Genomic DNA, 19,170 nt, shown 5'->3' with positions numbered 1-19,170 from the left:
CCCCCGCGACCCTGCACCTCGCCAAACCCCGCCATCCACCTTACAGTCACCATCACCGGGCCCCGGGACCACCAAAAACCCCCTACCCACGGAGGGGAGAGAAACATCTCGGCTGCTCCCTGTCATCGCTCCCGGGATCCCCGTCCAGAGCAGCGGCGGTGTCCCAACCTCACCACAACCGTGGGTGGCGTCACGGACTGACTTCCCAAACCCCAGAAACTATTCCCCTTTCACTCACGGGCGAGGAGCGCCGCTCGAGTCCCCGGATCCGGCCCACCGCTCGAGCCACCGAGCAGCAGCAGCAGCCGGACCCGAGCCGCGAGCGCGGTCGAGCAGCGCACCCCCCGCCCGCGACACCTCCACTCCACAGATCGTTGTTCTGTTGCTCAAAGATGGACACTACAATGTCATTAGGAGCATAGAGATAACTCTAAACCATGCCTCCCCTGCGTTTCATGTGCTGTGAGATATGAATGGCATTGGATGTTTCATTTAAACTTACCACTGCACTACCCATGTCATTGAGGAGGCCATCTTGGAAACTGGAGGAACCAAATGGCGATCTGTGCATAGGAGGCAAATGGAGGACACCAAGTAGGGCGACTATACATGTTAAAGAGGTGTAGAGTCCCTTTAATTCTCGAATGTTTGGCCCTGGACTTCCTTCTCTGATGTACGGTTTTGTCAGTCCATGGATCACATGGGATAAAATATTTAGAAGATAATTATCGTTAATTCAACAAATCAATTAAATTAAATCTTGGGCAAATTGGTTCTTCCGTCTCTGAAGTTTAACTGTGGCAGCTCCTGAAGTTCTAACCCAGAGTAACCAATAAAGATTCAGTCCAGTGAATGGAAAAAAATCATAGAAAAAAATCTCAATTCAGAATGGCACATACAATAAACCCCAATATAATTAAAACCAGTAACCCTATGGTTAGGTCCAAAAAAATGGCTTTTTCTCATATTTACACGTGATGGGATGAGTGTTTTCAATATGATGGGGGCCACTTAGCCAGTTAGAAATTCAATGTCCTGGCCCCAATGCAAATCTATGACAGAGTCCCCCAACTGTTTAGCAGATTGTTCTTACTAGTGGTAAGGAAAGTAAAGGTACAGATACTCCAGAGCCCATGTATGGACAGAATTATAGATAAAACACCATCTTAAATAAATAATGTCAATTAGAAAAGAATGTTTGTGTAGATACTAAGCAGAATCTGATAACAGGTTTCAGGTGAAATTTCCCTCTAGGTCTGAGAAACAAAACAGCTCGTGTCCATGAAATAAAGCCTGCACCATACCATATGTGCATGCACATACCTGGCTTGTGGACCATATGAATCTGCTTGAACATTGTCTTGTACCAGTCTTTTGGTCTATCAACAGTCTGTTAAGATAATGAACAAAAAAAAAAAAGAACATTACTTATAGAGGTTCAAATATCAAAAAATCATCCAAAAGCATAAAAGTACACCAAATTACCAATATGTTCATGAGGGCTACCAGATCGCTAGATACTGACTGTGAAGTATCACTGTGAAAATCCATGTGTACGAGCACTTCGCTATCTGCCTCCTATGAGATGAATTCTTGATCTGGGTGATCTAGTTATTGGCAGACTGTATAGTAGTACAATACAAGAAGAAGTAATCAGACCTGTTGTACCACAATACGAGCCACGTATTTCCTTGTGCTATATGTACATTGCAGTGTTTTAATTTATCACACAAATTTTTGCCTAGCTGAAAGATAGGCAAAAATATCTGACGATACAAAATAAGCTATGAAAGCGAAGGATTGTCAGATGTAGTGAAAAATGACATGGACACCTGCCGTACTTTTCCTTTGATCCTGATAATTTGAGACTATTGTATAGAGTAAGAGCTTTAGCAATTTCTGAGGTACTGACAATAATTAAAGGGAACCTGTCAGCAGCATCAACCCTCCTAAGACGTCTATATGGAGATGTAGGTCACAGGACGTTGAATAAAATGATACCTTGATATCTGAGATCCAATGTCTTATTCTAGAGGAAATCCACATGTTTCTTATATGTAAATGAGCGGCTAGCTGGGCCAAACACTAAATGAGCTGGGCGTCATGGACACTGAGCAGCATAAGAATATGCTTTTTTTTTTTTTACAGGAAAGGAGGTGTTGCCAGTGTGATAAGTGATGGCCGCTCTCTGCTCTCCTGATGTCACGTCAGAGCTGTTTGTGATTATAAGGGTATGAGAATAAAATCTCGCATTGCTCGCTGACCAATGTTATTCAATGATGGAGAGTAGATGGTCAGCTTTTTTCTTATCTAGATTCTGGATGAGCGAAAAGTCGCAGCATGCTGTGATTGTCATCGAGAGATGTGTCAAACTCATACAAGTCTATGGGTGTGAATGAAACATCGGACTGCACTCGGATGATATCAGAGTGCAGTATGATATATGCATCAGCTGACAATGGAGGAGATGTGGAAATTAATCCCTCCCTCTCCTCCGCAGCGCCCTCCTTCTCCTCTGCAGTTGTGATCCGATCGCAGGATCAGATCACTGTTGCATGACACTCGGCTCACGCTGGCAGCACACCGGGAGCCGCGGGTCATTAGCATGTCGCATCCAATGAACTCACATCGGATGCTATACGATCGTGTGAATCCAGCCTGACACATCTGTAGTCACCACTTCAAGTCAATAAAGTCCATTGTGCGCTGTTTGTCCATCGTGTGATGGATCTGTGACAGTTTGAATTCTTTTTTTGCTTCTATAAACAGTAGTGAAAAATGGAATCCGTTCTGAATATATGAAAAACCCAAACATTAAAGCTCACTTTGATCCAAGATAATTTATAGCTTCATTGATAACAGTAATAGTACAATAATTGTGCGCACTGCGTGGTTACTATACAAACACAGTAAACGGCACATTAGCTCACATATGCCAGGAATTATTTTTTTGTGATAGTTCAATCTCTTTAATCTACTGCCTTTGGAATTTCATATTTCAATTTGAGCTGAATGTATTCTCCAGCGTCTATCAAATCACATCTTAAACCAACCTGGATAAAAATTATAGAAAGTATAAAATGTCTCTTCACTGTATTCTCCACGGATACGTCAGGATAAAATTAGATCCTGGGATTATAAAAACTGATTCACAGCCATATAACACAAAAAAAAAAAAAAAAAAAAAAGAATCTAGCGGGTTTTTATTTTTAAAAAAGATATTGCACCTAGCACGCCAGAGTGAGATGAAAATAAATTAAAAAAAAAACCCATACATTTATTTTATTTCAAACTCTCATATCAACTATTATGGGAATACAGTGCTTTGAAAATGTATTTATATCCCGTGAACGTTTCCAAAATTTTTCACATTATACCCACAAACGTTGGATTTTATGTGATTTATCAACAGAAATTAGAAAGTATTTGTGAAGTGTAAAGGAAACAATACATGGTTTTCTAAATACTTTTAAAAGTATTCTGAAAATTGTAATTGTGCATTTGTATTCACCCCCAGGTAGTATGAGATCCTGAAATCAAATCCTGAATGACCAATTTCCTCCTGAAGTCACTCAATTAGAAAACTAAGTCCACATGTGTATAATTAATCAGTATAACTACAGCTGTTCCGTGAATGCCTCAGAGGAATGTTTGAGAACATTATAAATCAAATAGCATCATGAAAACCAAGGAACACACCAGACAGGTCAGGGATAAAGTTGTGGAGAGGAGTAAAGCAAAGATAGGTTAGAAAAAAATTAGCCCAAACGCAGAACTTCTCAGTGGGCACTGTTCAATCCATCATACAAAATGCAAGGAGTATGGTACAAATGCAAACCTACCAAGACATGGCCGTCTACCTAAACTGTTATCCCAAGCTAGGAGAGCACTGATTAAAGAAAGAACTAAGAGGCCCATGGACAATCTGGAGCAGCTGCAGAGATCCATAGCTCAGGCAGGAGAATTTGTCCACCTGGACCAGAGAACTTAGAGGATATACCGCATGAGCCCGCCTCATGTAACATTACCAAGGTGTCACACAAGAAACATCTCATGATGGGTAAAACTAGTGAGCTGTCTCAAGACCTTTGCAACCCTATTGTTGCAAAACATACTGACTGCATTGGTTACAGAAACATTTCAAAACTACTGAAGGTTCCAGTAAGAACTGTTGTGGTCTTAATATGGATGTGAAAGAACATCATTTCACCGTAAACCGGCTACGACCAGGCACTCCAAACAAGATTGCAGACAGAGGAGTGAAAAGAATAGGAGAGTTGTCCAAGAGCCAAGAACCACCTGTGGAACGCTACAGAAAGACCTGGAATCAGCAGGTTTCAAAGAAAACAATAAGTAATCCTCCATGGCATGCATGCACGCTCTCCATGCAAGACTGCACTGCTGATCAAAAAGCATGTTCAAGTGCATTGAGGGCTCATGCGCACGTAACTGCTGACTATTCTGCAGCGATTTGACAGCACATGTGCGCTTCAAATTGCTGCAGAAACACTGCGTAATGGATGCAGTATTTTTTTTAAAAAAGCAGATTTCATGCGCTATGGCTGCTGCCCCCACCATAGACAGAGTGGGAGCTGCATCCATAGCACACGGAATAATTGACATGCTGCTTTTATGAACGCACGGATTTGGGTCACAATTTTAGCACCCAAATCGCTGCGTTCATAAAAGCATCGTGTGCACGTGTCATGCACAATCTACACAGATTGTGCAGGGGACGCAGAACGCATGCATTTACGCTGCAGTACAATACGCAGTGTAAATGCATGCAGTTACACTACGTGCGCATGAGCCCTTAAAGTTTGCTCAACAACAGATTTGATGTTTCTTGTTCTTGATGGTCCTGATGAAGGGGGCAGAAGCTCCAGAAACGCGTTGACCCATATGATTAATAAAGTGACATTAATCTGAACATCTGCTGGAGTGATCTCTTTGGCGCAGCAAGTGAACACCTTCCTCCTTTACTCTCTGTGAGTATGATGAAGATGAAATACCAGTGAACATTTTAGCAAGACAATGATCCCAAACACACAGCCATGAAAACCCTCTTTCGCTTCCAGAGGAAGAAAATAAAGCTACTAGAATGGCCCAGACAATCACCTGACCTGAATCCAATAGATGTATGAACTAAAGCTCAGGGTTCATAGAAGGAGCCCACTGAACCTTTAGGATTTGAAGAGCGTTTTTGTGTAAGAATGGGGCAAAATACCTCCAAAGCAATGCAGGCAACTAGTTTATCCATACAGGAGGTGTCTTCAAGCGGTCATCACCATTAAAGGATTTTTATGAAGTAATAAATACAATTGCACCTCTTCCAACAAGCCTACAACCTACAATAGCCCTCAGTCCAGTACAGCACTGCGCAACCAGCTCTGTCCTCACCTAATGTACCCTCACCCATTCCCTGTAGACTGTGAGCCCTCGCGGGCAGGGTCCACTCTCCTCCTACACCAGTCTGTTTTGTACTGTTAATGATTGTTGTACGTATACCCTCTTTCACTTGTAAAGCGCCATGGAATAAATGGCGCTATAATAATAAATAATAATAATAATAATTCAGTAACCGTGTTCAATATTTTTTCCCTGTGCCTTTTCTCACTATTACACATCACTAAATTATAGACATCTATGGTTTGATTTCTTTGCTTGTGTGGATTGAATGGGTTGTTACCAACATTTGGTGAGAAATTCATGTCAATAGCACCTTTAGAAATATACTTTTTTAGAACGTTGGTGATGTGTGAAATATGTATATCCCCCGCTATATATGATATTAATTAAAAGATCTGTTCAGCTCCTCAGACTTCAGGAAAAAACTGCAAGATGAGACGTCTGTGAAGCTGTGTGATTTGTGTAATTTTGAGCATTTGGTCCTATCCTATCTTAACCATATAAACATTGTGTAGTACCACATCTCTTATCCTGTACATATATTTGCACTGTGTAGTATCATGTCTTTTATCCCGTACATATATTTTCACTGTGCAGTATCACTTTTCTTATCTTGTACATATAAGCACTGGGCAAATTCACCTCTCCCAAGTCCCCCGTACACATTATGTGTTTAGCAAACCTGCAAATTTGTATGGGAGCCCTAGACAATATATTACCATGGAAATATTGATCTGGCATGTCTGATTTCGGATTGCTGATCATATTGTCTCCTGGAGATAAGCCGCCATCAGACACTTCTGTCAGCATCTTTCATATACAGAACAACTGCTCCTGTATATGGGAGAGACGGCCAAGATGGTTCAGACAGATGGCAGTTATCGTTCCTCTGGCAGCCATCTAATGTATATTGTACTCCTTATCCTCTATATATCTGTACTGCACAATACAACTTCTCTTATCCTGTGCATATGGGTACTGTAGTGCTTATGTTTTTGCATCTATTTGAGGTGTAGACCGGCTCCTATTCTAACTGTGCTCTCCGCCAATTAGCAACAGGGTAGTTTTAATTCGCGCTAGATCCGGTGTGTCAATATATTTAGTCTGGAAGAGGCATAACATCAGGATAGGGGTCCCATCAGAAAAGATCCCCTTGCAACAGTCGGTGGGAATACAAGAATTGGCCAATTTTTGCACAAATAACCTTTATTTTTTAAGTATATGCTATATAGCATTAATGCAGTTTTAAATGTCCTATATTCTATGTTTGCATATGTATTGGCAATTACAGAGTGCTGCTTTCCCTGTAGTTTGTGTTCTACCGCAGGTCCTTGATGCGTTCAACTGCAGGTCCTTGCGTTCCACGGCATCCCAGGTCCCCCTGTAGCCGGAAGCAGTACGGTATTATCGGATGTATGCATATGCGTGTGTGTGTGTGTGTGTGTGTGTGTGTGATGTTACTGCGATCAGATGTGTGTGGTGTGTGAGAGTGGAGGGATGACAGCCGGGAGCAGGGGGAGACCGCTGTGGAACACACAAGGACCTGTTAGGATTGTCCACTGTGGATCAAAGGAGAACCTGGGAGTGATGCAGATGTCCTGGGTTTGGTAAGTACGATTCTCCGGAGGAGTGTGACTTTTTGGGGGGGTAAACTTACCCCCAACCCGTGTTGTCCCAAAAATAAGCCCTACATCGAAAAGAAGGACCAGCGCATTTTTCGGGGAAAAAAATATTATAAGGCCAAGTTCACATGTCCGGTAATCATCCGTTAGAACAGATCCTGCAGAGATCCATTGGCAAAATGATGACAGCCGGATCCGTTTTATTAACATGGCAGTCTATTAGAATGGAATCATTAATGGAATGCTCAGACCTGACACCCATAATGTGGTGCACCATCACAGGTCCGAGCATTCCTACATGAACAGTGTCCTGGAAAGTGGATTGGTCATCATGGGCCAGTTGAATGGAGACCAAGGTTTCCTCATCTCACCCCCTTAGACTTTTATCTTTGGGGTCATCTGAAGGCAATTGTCTATGCTGTAAAGATACAAGATGTGCAGCATCTGAAATAACGGATACTGGAAACCTGTGCTAGCATTGCTATCAGTGTGTCAAGAGTGGGAGAAGAGGTCTGCATTGACAATCCAACACAATGGGCAGCACTTTGAACACATTTTATAAGTGGTCATAAAATTGTAAATAACTAATGAACGAATAAAGTTACATTAAAACCAAGAACACCATTCTTGTGAAAATCTTAATACGTTTGATGTGTTACATGATCCTCTTCCCATTGGAAAAAATAAAGTTGGATCCAAAATGTCCGACTTCAAAATGGCCACCACCCATCTTGAAAAGTTTCCCCCCTCCCATATACTAATGAGCCACAAACAAGAAGCTGATATCACCAACCATTCCCATTTTATTTAGGTGTATCCATATAAATGTCCTACCCTGTACAGCTCCGGACTATAATGTAGCCTGTAACCTTACAGTCAGTACAGGATAGGTACTATAGGATATTACAAAGTTACTTCTTTATATTAAGTCTAAGGGTACTTTGCATACTACGACATAGCAGGTGCGATGTCGGTGGGGTCAAATCAAAAGTGACGCACATCCGGCCTCGCTGTCGACATCTGAGTATGTGTTTCCTTTTTACTATGATTAACGAGCGCACAAGCATCGAATTTGTATGATCGGTGTAGCACCGGTCATTTCCATAATTTCGGAAGGACCGATGTTACGATGTTGTTCCTCGTTCCTGTGACAGCACACATTGCTGTGTGTGAAGCCGAAGGAGCGAGGAACATCTCCTTACCTGCGTCCCGGCTGCAATGAGGAAGGAAGGAGATGGGCGGGATGTTTACGTCCCGCTCATCTCCGCCCCTCCGCTTCTATTGGCCGCCTGCCGTGTGACGTCGCTGTGACGCTGCACGACCCGCCCCCTTAGGAAGGAGGTGGGTCGCCGCCCAGAGTGACGTCGCAGGGCAGGTAAGCGCATGTGAAGCTGCCGTAGCGATAATGTTCGCTACGGCAGCTATCACAAGATATCGCAGCTGCGACGGGGGCGGGGACTATCGCGCTCGGCATTGCTACCATCGGCTTGCGATGTCGTAGTGTGCAAAGTACCCCTAAGTGTTAACTAAAAAATTGCTCAAATAAGATCCGTATATATAGAAGCTAAGATCCTAATAAAAACTGCATTTGCCAACCTTAAATACAGCTCATACATTTTGACTCCTACCGTTCTAATGGCCGTTGGTATTCCCGATTCATCAACAGGTCCGATCCCTGTATAGTGTGGTGCTTTAATAACAGTGACTTTTTTCTCTTCTTCTGAACTCCTGCAGATTGGTATAGTGCTGCTGCTCCGGATCACATCTGACTGGTACTGTGAGAATGACTCCGTTGAGTCTGCACCAAAATGGAAAATATACATTTTATTTTACTGTCATTGACGATTATCATACAAAACTATTAGAGAAATGCTTAAACCATAGACAATGCAAGCTCACATCCCATCAGATAGTAACTGTTTAAAGGGAATCTGTCAGCAGGTTTTTGATACCTCATCTGAGAGCGGCATGATGTAGGCAAAGAGACCCTGAATGCAATGATGCATCACTTAGATTACTGGGTGCACCAATTCTGACACTATCAAAGTTTTTAGATTTAGCAATGCAGCAGAGCTGAGAGAGCTGCCCGCCCACACCAGGTTCTCTTTAGACATTGTACATTGACAGTGAAGTGTCAATCAAAGCAGGGGGTGTGGTTGGATAATAAGGCAGGAGTCAACTAGTAACATCAATGATAAGGTCCTGCTGCTAAAACAAAAATTGCCAATAAACAACACCACAGACCTTGACAATAGAGGCATCACTGAATTCTCTGTGTTACCCTTAACAGCATGCTGATTTCAGATTGCATAGCAAAAACTTGCTGACACATTCCTTCTAAATGGCAACAATAGGTCTTTCTGTGGTTTAACGAGAAAACAATCTAGTTTTTAAAAGACACATCACTGAAATATATAAAATAAACAAACAATATCAATTAAAAATGGTATACCATGCTATCATGTAGAACTGAACAGGCATGATTCAGATCCAGAGCCAATGCCCATGGTAATGATATCTGGTTATAAACATTATGGTCATGTTCCAGTGTGAAAGAAGTGGCTTTTTCCTGATGTGATTTTTCTGTCAGTGTCAGCACCAAAATAACAATCTGCTCTTATTATTGCATTTTTGCTGATTTTTTTAGGTTTAGTCCAGTTTATTATGCATTTTTGTTGCAGATTTGATGCCATATTTTTGTGGTTTTTAATGCAGAAATGCTGGTATTCTACACTTAATAATGTAATGGTATTTTTATCATATGGTTTTTTTTTCTGGCTCCCTATAGAAACCTATAGAAATAAAAAAAAATCACCAGTGCCAAATACACAGTGGGCATGATTTTTCTTGAAATCCCATTGGCTTTGCTTTAACAGTTAATGTAACGTGTACGCTATGCAAGAAGATAGTCAATAAGAGGGTTTTTCTGTAGGATTCTTTATGAATGCAGCAGAAACAGAAATGTGGCCTGCTCCAAAGAGCATGGTATGACGTAGGTAATTCACTCTAGAAATATTACTTGTGCGAGCAACAAATCCCAACACAATCTCCCATGGAGCACCATGCCCCGGGGTATGGATCTGTAGAGGTTTCTGTCCCTCATTGACAAGTCTCCTGCTCTGTCAAGAGGCCAATCTGTGGCCAGAATGGTTAATATGTACCAGCCCAGGCCTGGTATGTGTTTTTAATTTTTACCTAATCACCTTGCAGTCTCATATTTCTTCTGTGTTACATTGAGAAGTGCAAACTTTATCTACCAGAATCATTGTAAAAATTCACATCATAATACATAATAAAAAGGAGAATTTAAATATGTTATCCACTACCCTAACTCATTTCATTCATCAATCGTGCTATTATGTGCCACCAACTGCATTTGTACTCTTATTAAAGTAATATAAACTTTTTATCATGCAGATAGCATCCCTTTGTGTCTCCCAGCAGCAACTCTGAGGTTTACTTTTATCCCTTTCTCTCCCCAGTTTTACTGTGCTCTGTTACTACAAGTTGCATAATACAATGCAGTAGCCTGTGATACAGCACTTAGCATGCCTCCTCCCTTATCTACCCTGTGCTGCTGAAGATATTGGGATATACCAAGTGTTAGAGCAGCCCAGGGTAGGTACCTGCCCATCTGGCAATTACCAGATGGCCGGTACAGCACTGTCACTGTGTTTGTTATGCACATTTCAGCGCTTTTCCATTGCCCACCTCAGTGATTGGATTACTTAAACCCTTTGCTAGTGAAGTGCTGCTACCTCCAGCAAAGGTGTTAGCCCCTGCTGTTACTGCTGAATGAAACTGTCAGCTCAGCTCATGAGGCAGTGAGCTAACTAATTGTGATTCACTCCAAAATGTCTACACCGACTATCAGGAGCCCAGTCATAACTTTCATTTTGTTTGATTTCTGGGCCAGAAAAGGAAGTATCAGACATAACAGAGAAGGAAGAAGAATCTGCATAACAATCCAATACTATGTGATCCCTGCTGAGATGTGCTCATAGAGGCTAAACATCCAATACAAGTACGGTATATTACAAAAGGTATGGTTTTGAAGAGATATGATATATGGCAATGGGGTGAAAAAGAGAAATGTTGCGGGTGCAGACAGTGTGACCTGGATAAACTTATACAATGGACAGAACAGATGAGAGATTATGCAATAACTGTGGTGTTACTCTACATGAATACCGACATCAAGCGTCACTTATACAGCAAAATATCATAGCCACCAGAGATGGTAACATGGTTTTATTACATTTCTAGAGCCATGACACTAGATTTTTTTTATTGCCAGTCTTTAATGAGTAAAGATTTCCCATGATTCATTACTCTACGCAGTCATACTACATCCTCCAGCACCACAATGGGACATTTCATTTTTTAGATCGTGAGTATAAAAGGTTATACAAATTAGGGTGGGCCCTGGAGGCCAGTGAAAAGCAACGTCAAGAACAATAAGTGTTTCAAATAGGGCACGCAGACGGCAATTGTCTGATCCTGGCAGAATATCAGAGGTCTCTTTTGTTTCCGAATCTCCTCTTTGTAGTTACGCTGAAATTATCCACATTCCTGAAGCCGCACACAGGACATATTCACATAGGAGCAGCCTCCTGACGCATCTCTTTACACCCATCCACCCTATTGTTACACTGCTAATTGCACTCACTACTTCTCATTAAACTTTAAGAAATCAAATCACTGAGAATATAATTATGGCTTTAAAAAAATCTTAGCAGGTGGAGAATCTGCACCCAGAGCGTAGCACTAAAAGACGGTACAAGGAGGACATCACATTTTTTTACTTCCACCTTGTGTCTTAATTAGAAAGTACTGGTCAGCTAGAGTCTGGAGATGCACATTGGGCTTTCGGTGCTCATTAGACTTCAGCTATGTACGACTACAAAGCCCAAGGTATATGCCGCTGCCTGGGTGATATAGTGGGCTTGGTAGGAATTAAAAGGCTTGGTGGAAACCGCTTTGATAGGGAAAACCTGATGACGCATTTCCTTTTAAACTAGGCTCTATTTTATCTGGGATAAGTCACAAATAACATTGAAATCTATGTGTAAATTACCATAAAAACAAGAGTATATGCACATGTTCTGTATAGCTAGAGCGCGAGTCCAGTGCCAATTATGTGCAAGCTCTTCAGCATGGATTTCTTCCACAAGTAGGGCAGCTAATAAGAGTACTGTATTTTACAGGTGAAGCAGTAAGACTGAACAAACGTCAGTATTCTCTCCAAGTAAAGATCCATCCTTATTCAACGACCTACTGATCAGCAACAACATATAGTTTTCCAAAAACAGACCTGACAGCAAATTAATTATTCTACAATTCTTACGTAGGCAGACATGGTTGGCACACGTGGTAGTATATCACTAATAAACCAGCATGCTACCAATAGGCGCAGCAGTGCTCTGACATGAACAATACTGCAGTATAGTACTTGGTGCTATACCAGGTCTGCACAACATATGGCCTGCGAGCAGCATGCGGCCCGGCAGAGGATTTTGTGCAGCCCCCAGCATCTTTCTGCATTCTACTGTATTTGTGTCTTATAGACGCAAATACATTTGAATGCCGGGGTACAGCAGAGCCGAGCTTGTTAGTTACCCGCCCCATTGTGCAGCAGTGTGATGAGGTCATTATGTTGCAGACCTCATCACCCTGCTCCTCTCAATGCAGTACTGCAGAGGCAGCTGAGACAGTGGGGAAGTTGAACAGTAAGTGTGACGCCCTGGGCAAGCCAGGGGTCACAGGTCATCACACCACCACACCCTACATCCCAGTTAAGAACCCCAAAGCTACTAAAATCCTTGTTGCCTTCCTCCAGAGGCTGATGTTCACACCATGGGGTGGGCCAGGCGGTTGGCTCCGCCCACCGAGGAGTTCACAGCTCTGGAGGCGGGAAGAACCAGCAGATAAGCTAGGGACGGAGAGGAGTAAACAGCTAAGTGAAAGTGAAGTGGTAGTGGAGCAAAGAAGAAAAGGAGTAAAAGTGAGCGTAGAAAGCCCTGAAGTTGGTCCGGCTAAGTGCAGGACAGTGTCAGCAAGGTCAGCAACAGCGGTGATTGTCTGGAGGGGGACTGCTCGGAGGTTGCTGGAAGGACCGCGGACGGGTAGTGGCCCGGCAGTCTGGAGCAGTATACGAAGGACAGTCAGCACCAGGGCAGGGGCCTCTCGGACCCCGGCAAGGCTAGGAGTCGCCATAATTTGCCAAATCCGTCAGTGAAGGGGACGTCTGTCTCCAAACAACCAAGTCCCGACTGAAGGCAAAAGTCCAACCATTAAGGAGGAACACCGCCACCGTCAGGGCACCAGTTCCTCGGGGCCAGCGTCTGCGGGCAAAGCAGGGCTCCTCCGGCCCATATCCAAGCTGGGGAGCGGGTTACCGGTGGGAACCCATCGCTACCAACATAGAAACACTAGGTGCAGGTCAAAGGGACATCACCGTTACCTACTGGGAGAGCAAGTGCAGCCGTCCGTGGGAACCGTCTTTCCAGCCGTGTGGTTTACCGAAAAACTGTGTCAACGTCTCAGGCTGAGTGAGTACCACAGTGCCGCAAGGCACCGCGCTGCCCCCGCGTCCCTGCGCCCACCAAGCCCTGCATAATCCATCTCATCACTGGGCCCCGGGATCACCAACCCCTACCCACGGAGGGGCAACACAACAACTGGCTGCTCCATACCACCCTTCCCGGGATCCCCATACAGAGCAGCGGTGGTGCCAATAAATCACCACAACCGTGGGTGGTGTCACGGACAATAAACCATCCCCACACCCAACAACCCCCTTTCACTCACGGGCGAGGAGCGCCGCTAGAGTCCCCGGGATCCGGCCCACCGCTCGAGCCACCGAGCAGCAGCAGGCTCGCAGCAGCCGCGGCAGCCGGACCCGAGCAGCAGTGGGAGAGCGCGGCGTCCCCTCCTCCGCCCGCGACAACTTGGCGTCACGAACAGGATCTTACCGCTCTGCCGTTGGGTAGAGGTGCGCCTTGTAACCGCCGGAGGTATCCGGCTGAAAATTTCCAGAAGTCGCCATCTTTGGCGCGAAAAGTTCCCGCTCGAGCGTCTTCTCGAGTAGCAGAGGCGCGAAGGCCAAAACTCCGCCCCAATAAAGGAGGGGCCAAAAAGAAGCTAAGGGGGACGCGATGGCGGCTGGCTGCATGTGAGCGCAGCTATAAAAGCAGGGACGCCAGGACTCTGCAGTCACCCTGTTCCTGGAAGGAGTTGCCAGCAGAATGTGGATGCCGTCCCGAAGCACCGTAGCCCCCGCGCCGGGAACCGCAGCGTGGGTAGAAATCCGTACCGCGCAGCTCTACCTGAGGCTGCAGGTCAAGATGCAGCTCCTCCTCTAGGAGTGGGAGACCGACATGGCGGACGTTATAGCCACCGTGCGGAGACGCGAGGAGGAGGCGGAGGAAGGGAAGCTGAGTGACCCACGCTCCTATGTCCCCGAGGGACCGGTCGCTGCGGCTGAGGGACCCGGTCCAAACCCTCTCCCTCCGCTGCCTCCTTCGCCACCCGTCCCGGAGGCCGTGACCCCGCCACTAGGCCCGCTGCCACCGCAACCGGTAGCGATACCCAGCCCGTCCGCCCTCGCGGACCGACCTGCAGTCAGAGCCCGTGGCAAGTCGGAAGTGCTGCCATGGAAGGCCCCGAAGTCTGCACCGGAGGCAGTCCCAGAGAAGTTCCCCGAGCCGGAGCTGGTGACTCGTTCCGAGCCGAAGGCCCAGCCGCGGAAAGCCCCTGTGCCCATCCCCCACACCTCAGCCGAGGTGGCGCCGGGTTGTCGCTGTAAGGCGGCGACCAAGGCCAAGACACCGCGGGACCTGCCGCCCAGAGCCCTGACAGTGGGCAACGTCCATGATGTCCCGCGGGGCCTGATCCGTGCGCCGGAGCTCGCAGCAGCACCGTATTGGGACAGGGAGCCGGTACCGCTGGGCCTGGAGATCGGTAAGTGGGAGAGGAAGAAGGCCGAGCTGGTGGCCCGAGCTATAAGGGAGAAAGAAAATCTCCGCCAGGCCACGTTCCGTGTCCAGGGTCCGCTGTACGAGGGGCAGGTGAGGCGGTTTGATGTCCGCCGGGGCTACGGGTTTATTTATGAACCGGGCCTGGAGGCCGAAGTGTTTGTAGCCCGGCGGGATGTGAATGCCCACCTGCCTGAGGAGCACCCCGGCCGTAATCTGATGCCGGGGGATATTGTGCAGTATACCCGGCACTGTGGAGAGAGGGGGTGGTTTGCCCTAGATGCCAAACTGCGGGGCAGCCAGGAGAGCAGAGCGAGTCCTGCACCCCCTCCCTCGGATGAAGCTGAAGGTCCGGAGTAGGGCAGCGGAGCACCGTTGTCCAGTCCCCGTTGGGACCACCAGCGTGTTGTTGAATGTTTGGAAAAAAAGTGTTTGAAAGTTTAAAGTGATGATAAGCAAAATGATTACCGTGTACTTCACCTGATTAACAGTGATTGAACCGGCCGGAGCCGGCACCGTTGTCCCCGTGGGGACCGTTTAAAAAGTTAGCATGGGAACTATCCATGGACAAGCCTGTGAACTTGCAGGGCAACCACAAACGTTAAGTGGCTTGTAAATAAGTTGTTTTACCGTACCGTTTTCCGCAGTTGCCGCCTCCGGAGAGGCAGGCTGGAGGGAGGGCCCTCAGCAGAGCAGGCTGGGGCCCAGCCACCATAGGAACCGGTGGCTACCCTCAGGAGGGGAAGGACAGATCCCGCTCGGGTAACTGGTGCTGGACTTGGGTCAAGGGGTGCTGCCTGGGCTTTAGGGGCAGCATCAGGGCCAGGTTGCTTGGGTGGGAGAGAGCGGAAACCGTACCCGTAAAACCGTTTAGTAACGTTTAAGAAATGTGCCTCCCGTTGTGGGATGATGTTATGATATATATATATGTTACCGTTTACTTTTATACATTTACAGAAAATAAAACCGGTGTTGGACGGGCAGCCCGCGGACGGTCTGCATTTTGCTAAGGGGGAATGTGATGCCCTGGGCAAGCCAGGGGTCACAGGTCATCACACCACCACACCCTACATCCCAGTTAGGAACCCCAAAGCTACTAAAATCCTTGTTGCCTTCCTCCAGAGGCTGATGTTCACACCAGGGGGTGGGCCAGGCGGTTGGCTCCGCCCACCGAGGAGTTCACAGCTAACAGCTAAGTGAAAGTGAAGTGGTAGTGGAGCAAAGAAGAAAAGGAGTAAAAGTGAGCGTAGAAAGCCCTGAAGTTGGTCCGGCTAAGTGCAGGACAGTGTCAGCAAGGTCAGCAACAGCGGTGATTGTCTGGAGGGGGACTGCTCGGAGGTTGCTGGAAGGACCGCGGACGGGTAGTGGCCCGGCGGTCTGGAGCAGTATACGAAGGACAGTCAGCACCAGGGCAGGGGCCTCTCGGACCCCGGCAAGGCTAGGAGTCGCCATAATTTGCCAAATCCGTCAGTGAAGGGGACGTCTGTCTCCAAACAACCAAGTCCCGACTGAAGGCAAAAGTCCAACCATTAAGGAGGAACACCGCCACCGTCAGGGCACCAGTTCCTCGGGGCCAGCGTCTGCGGGCAAAGCAGGGCTCCTCCGGCCCATATCCAAGCCGGGGAGCGGGTTACCGGTGGAAACCCATCGCTACCAACATAGAAACACTAGGTGCAGGTCAAAGGGACATCACCGTTACCTACTGGGAGAGCAAGTGCAGCCGTCCGTGGGAACCGTCTTTCCAGCCGTGTGGTTTACCGAAAAACTGTGTCAACGTCTCAAGCTGAGTGAGTACCACAGTGCCGCAAGGCATTGCGCTGCCCCCACGTCCCTGCGCCCACCAAGCCCTGCATAATCCATCTCATCACTGGGCCCCGGGATCACCAACCCCCTACCCACGGAGGGGCAACACAACAACTGGCTGCTCCATACCACCCTTCCCGGGATCCCCATACAGAGCAGCGGTGGTGCCAATAAATCACCACAACCGTGGGTGGCGTCACGGACAATAAACCATCCCCACACCCAACAACCCCCTTTCACTCACGGGCGAGGAGCGCCGCTAGAGTCCCCGAGATCCGGCCCACCGCTCGAGCCACCGAGCAGCAGCAGGCCGCAGCAGCCGCGGCAGCCGGACCCGAGCAGCAGTGGGAGAGCGCGGCGTCCCCTCCTCCGCCCGCGACATAAGCACTCTATGCAGGAGCCGAAGATTAAATGTCATATTATAGTAGGTGGGGGTTGGTACTCCAAGATGTGTGTTACGGATATGTGCCAGTAGTGAGAGGTGGGGGACAATATGGAGTGGGTGCAGTGCGAAGGGGCAGCATGAAAAGGGGAGGACGTATGGAGTTGTGGGGAGACAAAATGGAGTGATTGGAATATTTGGGCAGTAAGGATTTGTGGGAGCATAGGGGGACAGTATGGAGATGTGGGAGTGGGAAGGGCAGTATAGAGTTCTGGAAGGTTACCATGGATTGATAAGGGTTAGTATGGAGGTGAGGGAGCATGGTGGGACACCATGGAGTGGTGGGAACATAGGGGGCAGTATGGAGAGGTGGGAGTTTGGAGGGACACTGAAAATGGGGACTGCATAATGAGGACAGTCTTCAGACAATAGTTTGCAAAGGGAATTATAATGATACAATTAAACTTTTAAAATTAAAAGTAAGAAAAAGTGAGGTAGAAGTCCAGAGAAGAGGGAAGTCTCCAAAGATGAGCTCTAGACATGAAATCTCATAATGGCATTTTTACTACATGGAGACATGTATGGGTATGATTTCAATCAGAGGACATGTTGCCTATAAGGTACCTGAATGTAAATTATTTGTGATACTCCCTGCATTTGGTCAGTACTGAAGTTCCTGTATGATCCACAGTCTGATGGCTAGTAACAACATCTGTAGTATAATCTTATAATTGTGAAGGACATACTGGAAGTTGTAGGTTCATGTGATACAAATGCATATGGGGGTAACCTGACATTGCACTTGATCTCTGTACTAAGCCTGTTGATGTATTCATGTATTCATGGTAGTTTTGGTACTATATTCCTTTACTGGGTGGTTCTGGTACTATATTCCTGTGTTAATGGTGGTTCTGGTGTTGCATTCACATACTGATGGTGGTTCTGATGTACTGATTACTAATCTTCTACACGTGTAGCAATCCGTAACTGGTCAGATGACATGCCACATAGCGATATTACAATTCAAAAATGCTCAGAACTTGGTGTTTTGAGATTGAGATGGATTGGTAGAGTTTCTGCTCCAAAAACTGTGTAAGTTAGTGTGCTGATATGGATTTGTTTTCCAGTACAAACTCTGGTGTTATATTCATGTACCTATGGTGATTCTGATAAGATATTCCTGTAAGTACCTCATTAAAAATTTTGCGGTCCTTAAGATTGGTTCAGCATGACAATGTAGCCCTTGGACCAAAAATTGTTGTGCACCCCTGTGCTATACTGTATGGTTGTAGGTCATCTATTTCTATAAACTTGTACAAGTAAAATATATCTTTGTACCGTGTTAGCCAGTAGGGATAAAAAAATTGTTTAAAAGAACAGAAAGTCCTCAGTGGTTGATACCTTTTGATGGCTAACTGAAAAGATGGTAATAATTGCAAGCTTTCGAGACTACTCAGGTCTCTTCATCAGGCATGGTATAACACAAAATCTGAAGAGTCACATATTTATACACAACAGGACATAGAAAAGTGCAGTTAAAAAAAACAAACAAGTTATATAAAACAGAACTCTCTCTATGGCAGGGGACAAACTGTTGTAGCCATAAATTTTGCTGCAGTTCAGTGTGAAAGTTTTATTGTCCTTTGATCAGGGTCTGGTCCAGGGCTGTGACACGCTCGGATGGTCAGAGGAGCACATCTTTTAACTGATGTAAAAAGACATGAATCCATGAGACACATTCATTCCTGCTCTGAATGTGTCAAAAGTCATCATAAGTTTGTACTCCCATAGTCTCCTATCTCTCTGGGACTTGAAATTTCCTTTCAATACCAGCAATTTCATGTCCATGATGCTGTGATCCGAGTTACAAAAATGTTTGGCCACAGGTAGATCCATCCTTTTTTCTCTAATTGTGTGGCGGTGAGAATTCATCCTTGTCCTGAGCTGTTGTCCTGTCTCCCCTACATACAGACCCCCA

General features: G+C 46.0%; 1 protein-coding gene across 2 annotated transcripts in view; it reads right to left on the bottom strand.

Moving 5' to 3' along the window:
- The window catches only part of SORBS2 (sorbin and SH3 domain containing 2), a 463,189-nt gene that overhangs the window by 123,694 nt on the left and 320,325 nt on the right, over positions 1-19,170 (bottom strand). For both annotated transcript variants that reach the window (XM_075347124.1, XM_075347123.1), the window contains exons 9-10: positions 8,660-8,829; positions 1,324-1,390 (exon numbers count right to left, since the gene is read on the bottom strand). In XM_075347124.1, the coding sequence (XP_075203239.1) occupies positions 1,324-1,390; positions 8,660-8,829 (237 nt within the window). The remainder of the gene's footprint in view (positions 1-1,323; positions 1,391-8,659; positions 8,830-19,170) is intronic.

The sequence above is a fragment of the Anomaloglossus baeobatrachus genome, chromosome 1, assembly GCF_048569485.1.
Source record: "Anomaloglossus baeobatrachus isolate aAnoBae1 chromosome 1, aAnoBae1.hap1, whole genome shotgun sequence".
Taxonomy (NCBI): domain Eukaryota; kingdom Metazoa; phylum Chordata; class Amphibia; order Anura; family Aromobatidae; genus Anomaloglossus; species Anomaloglossus baeobatrachus.
This window is presented reverse-complemented; position numbering and strand designations above follow the sequence as displayed.